Genomic DNA, 10960 nt, shown 5'->3' with positions numbered 1-10960 from the left:
TCTCTGATTCAATCCTTCTCAGATCATGCTTTTGACTATTCAACAAGATCCTGAAAAATATTGGGTTGCTGGAAAAGTCATGACGTGTTTTTTCTGTTTTTCGTTGCAAAATGTGTCATGACTTTTCCGACAACCCAGTAAGTAATGAAATCTGCATGTGAACTAGAACCCGGTAGATACTACTTCCATTCTAAAGAAATCCAAGGTATTATGACCATTTGAATAATTCCAAAATTTTAAACAAGAAATAATTTTTATACGTATAGCTAGGTAAGAGTACCTCTTCTGTCTTTTTTTTTGGTTTCTTTTTTAAAAGATTTTATTGGGGAGTTGGGGGAGGGGAACAGACAAGTTGCTGTCCTTTTGTTCTTCAGTCTAGTTGTGGAAGACGTTTCACTGGCCCAAGTTGGCACCATCATTGCGCTCTTCTCGGCTGAGGCAGATCAGTCGCCGGCTTCTGGATGGCCGCTCACTGCGGCTGCTGGCCGCTCACGCTGGCTGCTGGCTACACACGGTAGCCCATGGCAACCCACTGTGGCAGGGGCTGCAGCCTATGCTGTCACTGGCGACTCACGGCAGCCCAGCTCCAGGTTGAGCTGTTGTTCAGCATCTTATCTGTAGAGGGCAGTGTCACTGGCCCTCATATGTGGGATCCGAACCGGGCCCTCTGGTGTCCCAAGCCAGCTCTTAACCAACGCGCCACTCGGCCGGCCCCCTCTTCTCTTTTTAGTTAATATGTTACCACATTCTCTCACTCTCCTCTCTAGGCCACAAATAAATATTTCATAATAATAACAATAGCTAACATTTATTGGGCACTTACTATGTGCCAGGTACCTCATTAATTCAGTTTATCAACCTCAGCACTGACATTTTGGACCTGATAATTGTTGTGGGATATGCATTTAGGATGTTTAGCATTCCAGGCCTCTACACTCACACCTAGTTGTGACAAACAAAAATTGTAAATGTCCCATGGCAGGCAAAACTGTCTTAGATATATAATTTACTTAGTCCTCTAAACAACTCCACGAGACAGTTCTATTCTCCGCAGTACAGGTGAGAAAACGGAGGCACAGAAAGATTCAATAACTTGCCTCAAGTCACACAGCCTGTAGAGACACAGCAGGTATTTGATCCAAGCTACGCTGACTCCATAGCCCTCTGACTGCTGCCCTAGGGACTTGACCCCTTTCTGACTTTAGGGCTTAATGAGAAGGGGCTTGTTGGATCCGAATCCCTTCTCGAGTTATTGAAAAGGAATTGCTTCGGCAATGAATTCAGGGACTGAAACTGACTTGAAAGAGGGAAGATGGAGTCATGACTGACTAATGCATAACTGGGTCATGGTAATTGAAGATATTTTAAAAATGGAGGATCAGCCATGTACAAAAAAAATCTGAAATCCCACAGCTTAGTAACTTCTTCTACCACCTAAATCATTCTTAGCTAGGTAGAATTTAAGCACCTCCTCTCTTAAGGAAAATATCTGGCCCACCAACCAGCATAATTGTCATCATTATATTCCCGCCTGTAACTGGAGATTTATACCTTTCAATTATAGACTTCATTTGCAGATGACCCTTGTTAAAATGCTATTATCCATATTAAGCTCTGTTAGTCTTCATTTAAATAAATTAATCAAATCAGTGAGTCATTTAGCAAGCCATTAGAAAGTAAATTACAAAACAGGAAAGTTCTGATGGCCCAGTCAGGGGCAGAGAAAATCTGGTTACAAGGTATTTTGCAGAGAAGCCATGTGTGGGGCTGCTAGCTCAGTATGGAGCACACAGGATGGGCAACGTGCTAGGCAGTGGACAGGTGGCCATCAGTGAGGAGAAGCCATGGAGTCACTCGCAGGAAAATGCCTTTCTATCCCTCCCCCCGTTCCCTACGTGACAATCTCTCAACCCTCTGATACTCTCCAGCTCTTCCTTTGACATGGAAGTTGGTCCCAGCCCATCCAAGAAGGCTGCACAGCAGACTTGCCACTTTATAGCGTACTCTGAGGGCTGACTATTTTCTCAAATAACATTGCTCTTCCTGGAATCAGCTACCCAAACTGTCAACTGAGTGTAAATGAATCTGGCTTTGCGAAAATTAAAAGTGGCTGTTTTATTCAAGGGTCTATGGATTTGCAAATCACAAATGCTACCAGGTTAACACACAAGAGTGTTCCAAAGAAAAGAGAAGAATTGAGAGTTCTCATAGTATAAAGCACTTTCTTGAGAAAAAAAAAATCAGTCTTTAATTTTTAGCTTCTGGATTGGTCCTAGATGGTAATCTTCTAGATGGTCCGATGGTCTGGACAATAGATGTCAGGTGATCTGGATAATGGATGTCAGGTGATCTGGATAATGGATGTCAGGTGATCTGGACATGTGAACATTCTTTCCGAAGTTCTTCAGAGGGTTATCCATAGGATATATATGTATCTCCAAGAATTGAAATAGAACTAAAAAGTTCAAAAGTAAGTTCCCAGGCTAAAGCAAGAATACAATTGTTTCTTCATACCTCGGCCTATGGCTTCTTTATAGTAATTTAACAGTTTGGCTATAGTGACTCCATTCTATTTCTTATTATTCACTCACTACTTTAATGATACATGGATTCCTATGTGTGGGAAACATAAGCGCGCACTTGCAATGCACACAGCTTTTTCCTGGTCCTGGCTTCTCCAAACATCTTGTGGAACACAAATTTCACCATTTTTTGTGGAATAAGAGACTTAGGGAGAGGGTGCTCTATCACTCATTGTGGATGTCATCCTTTGGGCAAGCAAGTCTTCCTTTGCTGTCTTATGTAGAGGGACAAAAAAGAATTCTAGTCTTGTCCTCCTGCTCATTACCTCAAAATAAATGCAAGTAGACAACTACTTGTTTTCTTTGATCCAGAGTGTCAGATAATCACTACATTTTTTAAATGCTTCCTATCTGGGAGTGCCTACTGTGAGAATTTTTCAAGAAAGGAATGAAAGAATAAAATGCCACTGAAATTTAAACTAGGCTCTGTAATTAAGCACTTTAAATATGCTCAAAACAATCTTCAAGCATTCAAATGCTAACAGAAAGCTTCTTCAAAAATATGAACAGAAAAGAAAATCAGACCCAAGGTTCATAACTGATATAACAGAAAAAAATTTTATTGTGGAACTTTAAAGGCCAATGATTTAAAAAAGAAAATTATCATGCGGATTAAAAAAGCTAGTTGGAGTGGTTAATTCCAAGAATGACCAGATAAACCTCACACAAGCACACTGGTTACCAAATAGACTTAAAGATAGATGGAAGATTGGCCTGTATCTGATCAAACTATTTTGCCTTTTGAGAAAGGCAGGGTGAAAGATAAGCATATACAAGCTTGGATTTAAAAAGCCCTTCTATTTATTATATTTTGCAACTATGATCTTTTAAAACAGGGGCCTTAGGAAAATCTGCTTTGGCAAGCAACTGCAGAGGCACCTGTGGAGAGGAAGTGGAAAGGCTGGGCTTATGTACAAGGGCTGCTGGCACCTTCAAAGCGCAGGGGATAGTTCACAGCAAAATGTAGTCCTAAGTAAATGGGTTTCAGGCAATTTCAGTGTTAAGATAACATCATTAAGAGTAGAACAGATTGTGCTCAAACCCTGCTGTTTATAATTAACACATTGCTTCCAAATACTCCAGGGTCCTTGGTAAATAGTCTTCTGCTCACATCCACCCAGACCAATCAGAGTATTTTCATCAGATTCCATGCTGGGCCAGCACCTGTCTGGACAAATCCAATAGAGCCAAAGAACTCCTCTCCCTGGCCAGCTAAGGAGTTGGATGAACACAGCTTGGCTTAGTCATTGTCACAGTGTCCATATGGCTTTGAAGCTTGTTTTCACAAGAAATCATACAAGTATTTTATTATGTCAAAGTTCACCGTCCTATAAACAAAAACAGATAATATGTTAGTATTCTCGCCCCTCAGACGGCTCAGCTTTGTATGTATGATTCTGGGAAGCATATGCAAAATAATTCACAACTGATGCTAAATAATCCTCTTGTACTATCAAAAGCACCACGATAGGACTGAGAGTCATTTTTAAAAATGTTGCTAGCAAAAGAGTTTCTTAAAAAAGTTTTTTCCCCTCTATACATAAAGTTTGCTTTCCTAAAAAACGGAAATGAAATGAGAACTATTCAACATTCTGTATTTCAATTATATTACAGAAAGTTTAGATTTCATTTGAAAGCTATTTGCTTTTTGTCAAATAACCAGAATAAAGTAATTAGAGATGCAAAAGTATTTAAATCTTCTTTGCTTTTGAACATTGTTTATCTTCCAAAACACCTGTTTTATCATTACATAATACATAGCTCATCTGTCCTCATTTGTAGTTTTCATTCTTTTCAATCTTAACACTGGCTGACCTGTGTGTGTATTGTAACTAAATCTGTATGATCCAAGAACACGATACAACAGACGATGTGAATGTATATTTTTGTACTCTAATGGCAAGCAGAATAAAATAGCAGGGAGAGAGAGACATATAATTATTTTCCTTTCTCCAAACTCATTCTTCACTATAAATATTCAAACTTGGAGGTTTATTGTTTGAATAAATGGTCAAAATAATTAGACATAATGATCTAGCAGTAAGTATAAAATTAAAGCCTTAAAGTATCCAATTCTGCAAAAATAATCATCCATGTGAGAACAGCCTTTTAAAGATTCACTAATTGCATGCTCTTATTTATTAAACCATCATCAATTAATGTTTTTGTCTATCATTTTGTAATACACTTCCTAAAAATGTTTCTAAGCGAATGACTGACATATCAAATATGTTTTTAAATTTGGAATGGAGAATTATAAATACTGCTTATGAAAACACATTTAAAAATAGCTCAAATGGGATGCGATGGCTATTATGGTACCTAATGGTGGACTGCAGAATACCTTAATTGTTTCATTACAACAGTGCCTCTCTGAAGAATAGCTAAACTTTTCAAATGGCATAAAAACTATCAAAACAATCCTGTTATCACTATCAGCAATAAAACAACTAAAAACAGGTATGCCAATTATTAAAAAAAATCTTATCTCAAGCATAAAGAAACCAAAGTTATTATTATTATATCATAAGACTGTATTATTTTATGTTTTTCTTTCATTCAACTCTAGAACTCCCCAAATTTAACGGAAATAAGGTAGTACCAACAAATTACTTTTTTTATAAAAAATCATGATATTGGAGAAAAGATCTTTTGTAGAGGATCTTAGGAGAAAACAGCAATAACCACAGGCAAAAAGGAAAGTGGAATTTGAATTTGTACATCTGTCCAGGTACAGTTCCCCATGACTTTGGGTCTTAAGATTATAAACCTAAAGTGACAAGGTAAAGTTGACTTAATGTTAAGTTTCACTTTTGGTTTTTTCTGCACTGGATGAAAAAGAAGTTTAGAAGAAGGTTAAGATTAAAACAATTTAAATTCCGATACTATAAGACTGATTAGAAGATATTATTTGATCAGATGCTACTTAGCCAGGCAAAATGATCAATATGAAGAGATACCTACAGTATAAAGACAGAAAAGGAGCACAGAGAATTACAACTATGTTGTGACAGCTAAGGAGAAACGTTTGTACAATGGACTAAAAGTAGAAGAGAACATCAACAAATGAAAATACTGTGACTTGTTAGTGGTAGCATCTTACTTTACTCAGTAATCTATTTGTGTAACTGTAGCATAGTTTGTGCAATAAAATTTTCTTTAATAGAATGAACGGACTGACTTAAAATCACTAAGCAATTTAAACGTATTCATTTATAAAAGCTTAACTATATTCCACTTGTCTTCTTTGCCACTGGAAAGCACTCAAGCAAACTGAATAACAGTTAAAGTTTCTGGAGGTTTTTTTTTAAATTAAATTAATTAGGAACTAAATATGTAAGATCATTAAAATACATTTACTGCACAAGATGCATGATGACCTTCCTCTATCATCGTTCCATCCTCCAGTATAAAGCGGTGACTTCCCAGCTAATCCCCACATAACTTATTCTGAGACAGGGCAGAATTTGATAGAATAACCACAAGGGCAACATGCACCACATTCCAAATCTATTATAACTTTGTGCTTCAAGGACTTGGAGACAAACAACTCACTTTAAAGAAAGCTTTAACTTACAAAGGGAGTTATGTACTTTACAAGTGCTTTCTTTGGTTTTTCATGGTTTCTGATGCATATCAGATTCATATAATTTTAAGATTTTGGATAGTTTCTATATACTATAGGAGATTCTCTCTCTCATAGAACCCAAATGCATTATTTTCTAGAAAGAAATAGGATAAACAAAAACAGTATTGGTGGCAACTTACCTAGGAGTCATAAATTAGAATTTAGAATATTTTAATACAAGCTAATTACATGGCATATACCTAAGGATTTAATTTAGCCTTTCTCCTTTTATGTCACTTTGTTGATTCTTTTACAACACTGAAATACTTCCTTCTCATGGGATACTATTTTATTTCATTTTATTTTGGTGGAGAGTTTGAGGTCTTTTTTAGTTTGGTTCTTCTGACAACATGCAACCGTACAACTTCAAGTTGCAATCTAAAGTTATCTTGTGGTGTCTTCTTCCCACTGACTGTGGAGGAATAAAACGCTGGAAACGTACACCTACCATTCACATTAAGAACAGTCCAAGGACACTTAATAAGTGTCTTAATAAGTGTCTCAGTCATCTGTCATCTGCCTTCTCCCATACTCCACCTCCATGTTCTGCGCTCCCTTTCTGGGACCAGCCTCCTACTACTTCTCATCCAAACTTTCCACTGTTCCTTGCCCAATAAAGGTCTCTATGACTTCTACCTCTTCCATGAATGGTTTTTTCTCTTCTGGGCTTAACTGAAAGTTGGCTTCCCTGAAAGACCAACCCTTCTCTTCAGCTCTTTCCTATGAGGTTAGACTCTCTCCTGTACCCCAGGCAGTCCTGCAGGTGGGGTTGCTGTCCTTGTACAAAAAGCTCTGCTTCTGAGACTCAAACCATCGCATTCGTCTTCCTTTCCATTCCAAGGTCTACATAAGCCTTAGTGACTTCACAACACACTTGTTTTTACCTTCAATGGCCTTTTCTACTCTCATGGCCATGATCACACTCAGAAGTGTACTATTGGGTTGTCGGAAATGTCATGATGTATTTTTTCTATGTTTTTCATTGCAAAAATGCGTCATGACTTTTCTGACGACCCAATACCTCTAAAAACATAAATTTGGACATTCTACCCTCTGATTCCCAGTCTCTTCCTGTAAGCTACCTGAACACCTTGAGACAACCAGTTCACAAACTCCTCCACTTTGTCCTGATCCCTGAACACTTACTGAGTATCTACGTGCCAGACAGTGAGCTATCAACCCTCTACTGGCTTTACTTTCTTTCTGCCCTTCCTAGCCTAGACTCCACAGTTCGTCACTTCAAGCGCTCACTTGCTAACATGCTCTAATTTCACCTGGCAAAACCCCAGTCCTGTGTGATTTCAATCATACCTTTTTGCTGTCCTGGTACCCAGCATATGGAATGCTGCTGGAGAGGATCACCACTTTCACAGATTGGTGCCACTGCAAATTCAAGGTCAGGAACCTCAGCTGGGCCCTCAACACTCCCAGCAAGCTGCTTTCCTTGTCAGTCCTTGCTTGCATTCCCCACAGCCGCTATTTCAAATATCCATATTCCTCTCAAACTGCTACTACTTTGTCCTTAGTCTTAGTCTCAATGTTGCCCCCTCCTTCACAGGTAAAATAAAAGCTATCAGACCAAACTCACTCAACTTCTGTTTGTTTTGCAAATATTCTGTTTTTTGCAAATATTTTAAAGATTCTGTTTTTTGCAAAAAGGTTAGTTGCCTCTTTGTTTTGTTGATGGTTTCTTTTGCTGTGCAGAAGTTTTTTAGTTTGATATAGCCCCATTCGTTTATTTTTTATTTTACTTCCCTTGCCTTTTAGGTCAAATTTATAAAATCCTTTTTGAACCCAAGGTCCAAAAGTTTACTGCCTATGCTTTTTTCCATGCAGTTTATTGTTTCAGGTCTTATATTTAGGTCTTTGACACATTTTGAGGTAATTTTGCTGTATGGTGACACACAGCAGTCTAGTTTCATTCTTTTGCATGTGGCTTTCCAATTTTCCCAACACCATTTATTGAAAAGGCTTTATTTTCTTCATTGTATGTTTTTGGTTCCTTTGTCAAAAATTATCTGCCCATATATATGTGGGTTTATTTCTGGGTTTTCAATTCTATTCCATTGGCCTGTGTGTCTCTTTTTCTGGCAAAACCATGCCGTTCGATTATTGTTGCTTAGTAGTACATTTGCGAATGCCTCTGATAAGGGGCTAATATCCAAAATATATAAAAAACTAATACAACTCAACAGCAAAAAAAACAAACAATCCAATTAAAAAATGGGCAGAGGACCTGAAAAGGCACTTCTCTCAAGAAGACATACAAATGGCCAACAGATATATGAAAAGACACTCTACTAGCTATCAGGGAAATGCAAATCAAAACCACAATGAGAAACCTCTTAAAATGGGTATCATCAACAAAACAAATAATAACAAGTGTTGGAGAGGCTGTGGAGAAAAAGAAACCCTCAAACACTGTTGGTGGGAATGTAAATTGATACAGCCACTATGAAAAACAGTATGGAGGTTCGTCCAAAAAATTAGAATTACCATATGACCCAGCAACCCTCTCCTGAGTATCTACCCCAAAAAATCTGAAAACATTTACCTGTAAACATATATGTGCTCTGATGTTCATTACAGCACTATTTACGATGGCCAAGACATGGAAACAACCAAAGTGGCCTTCCATAGATGATTGGAAAAAGAAGATGTGATATATACACAACGGACTACTACTCAGCCTTAAGAAAAGATATACTGCCATGTGTGACAACATCGATGGATCTTGAGAGTATCATGCTAAGTGAAATAAGTCAGACAGAAAAAGTCGAGAACCATATGACTTCACTCATGTGGGATATACAACTGAAAGCAACAAAAGAACAATACAAACAAAGAAACAAAAATTCATAGACACAGACAACAGCTTAGTGGTTACCAGAGGGTAAGGAGGTGGGGGGGGGGCGGTGACAGAAAAGTATCAAATATATGGTGATGGAAGGAGAACTTACTCTGGGTGGTAAACACATAATGCAATATATAGATGATGTATTATAGAAATGTACACTTAAAACCTATATAATTTTACTAACCAATGTCACCCCAATAAACTTAAAAAAATTGTTCTTATCCCATGAGATATGGAAAACTACTGAAGACTTTTAAGTAGGAGGGTAACATTCAATTTTTATAAGATCATTTTGGCTATCATATAGACAACAAATTATAAAGGGATAAAAGTAGACAGAAGACCAAATAGGAGGCCACTAGAGAAGAGATGTTTGTGGCTTAGTTTAGAGGAGTAACTGTACAAAAGATAAAAGTGATTTTGGAGGGATTGGTGGGGTCTGGGACTCATGCTTAGGTACCGGGAGTGTGAGAGTGCAGGGTCAAGAACGACTCTCAGGTTTTAGCCTGTGCAGCATGGCGGACAGACTGCAGTGCCGACCGCTGAAGTAGGGAACTGGCCGGAAGCTGGGTCATTCCTTTTTGTTGGCAGGTGGAGGGAGAGGTGCGAGTTCCTGAGTGCAGTTTTGGAAATGTATTGATGTAGGTGGGAAACATCCAACAACGGTCAGGAATATTAGAAGAAAGGTCTGGCCTTTACAATTGGGGAGTTATTAATATACAGATGGTTGCTGAAGTCATGGGTATAGCTAAAACTGCCTGGAAAAACGTATAATTTCAAAAAATAGTCATGCCTCAAGGACCAGCTATGTTTAAAGGTCAGGTGGAGAGGATAAGCTGGCAAATGAGCCTTAGAAAAAACCAGCCAAAGACTAAAAAGAAAAACCAGAGACTGGAATAATGGGCTTTAAGAGAAGAGAGTTTAAGAAAGAAAGAGTGGTCAACAGTGTTAGGTGCCTCTGAGCAGACAAAGAGCCTGAGGACTAAAGATTGTTCTAAGGAAATGGAATTCAGAGCACAAGTGGAAGAAAGCTCCTTAGGGAGGAAGAGGGACCCACCCTACTGAAGAAGAAGGATGTGCACCAACGTAGGCAGCTGAAGGAGTTCTCAACAGGCTAAGGATCACTGGTTTCGATCTCTTCTGTGGAACAGTGAATGCTGAAGAGAGTGACTACAGATGTTAGCATTTCTAGCTTGAATAAAGTCAATCTGCACTGAAAGAAGTCTGAACCACGCGCTCTGTTCTTCCATACATGAGGTGGAATGGTTGGGAGGCTAGTAGAAGATAATCATAGGAGAACAGGGACATAGAGCCAAATTGCATGAGTCTCAAAGAAGCCCCTATTTTTACAAGAATTTGGGGTTAGTAACAATCTGGAAGTGGCAACAAGAAGAACGGAGGACAGTGAAAGTGCCTGTAACACCGAGGGACTGGGGTTTGAGAAATAAGTAGTTACTACTAGAGATGACTCCAGGGGAAGTAGTATCCCCAGGTAAGAATCACGTTTTCATTAAGGCAGAATGTTAGGAAAAGATAGAAGGATATGGGGTGGAGGGGAAAAATGGGAACTTAAATCATCAAAAAAGAAGTACAGTAATACCTTGGTTTGCGAGCATAATTCGTTCCGGAAACAAACTACTCGTATTGCAAGACATCGCTCGTTTACCATGTTAAAATGTACTTGGTTTGCGAGCATAATTCGTTCCGGAAACAAACTACTCGTATTGCAAGACATCGCTCGTTTACCATGTTAAAATGTATTAGAAATGTTTTCTCGTCTTGCGGAACACTTGCAAACCAAGTTACTCGCAATCCAAGGTATTACTGTATAAAACATCACAGGGATGAGAGTGGATGGGGGCAGATGTGGGAAGAAGGAGATAGTTACTGTCC

General features: G+C 38.5%; 1 protein-coding gene across 1 annotated transcript in view; it reads right to left on the bottom strand.

The window, feature by feature from the left end:
* Nucleotides 1–3121: 3121 nt before the first annotated feature.
* The window catches only part of ORC5 (origin recognition complex subunit 5), a 76001-nt gene continuing 68162 nt past the window's right edge, over nt 3122–10960 (bottom strand). Inside the window, exon 14 of the mRNA XM_019655144.1 lies at nt 3122–3910. Coding sequence (XP_019510689.1) covers nt 3865–3910 — 46 coding nt within the window. The 3' untranslated portion in view covers nt 3122–3864. The remainder of the gene's footprint in view (nt 3911–10960) is intronic.

Source organism: Hipposideros armiger, unplaced genomic scaffold (genome assembly GCF_001890085.2).
Source record: "Hipposideros armiger isolate ML-2016 unplaced genomic scaffold, ASM189008v1 scaffold_236, whole genome shotgun sequence".
Taxonomy (NCBI): Eukaryota; Metazoa; Chordata; class Mammalia; order Chiroptera; family Hipposideridae; genus Hipposideros; species Hipposideros armiger.
Note: the sequence above shows the minus strand (reverse complement) of the source record. Positions and strands in the feature narration are given on the sequence as shown.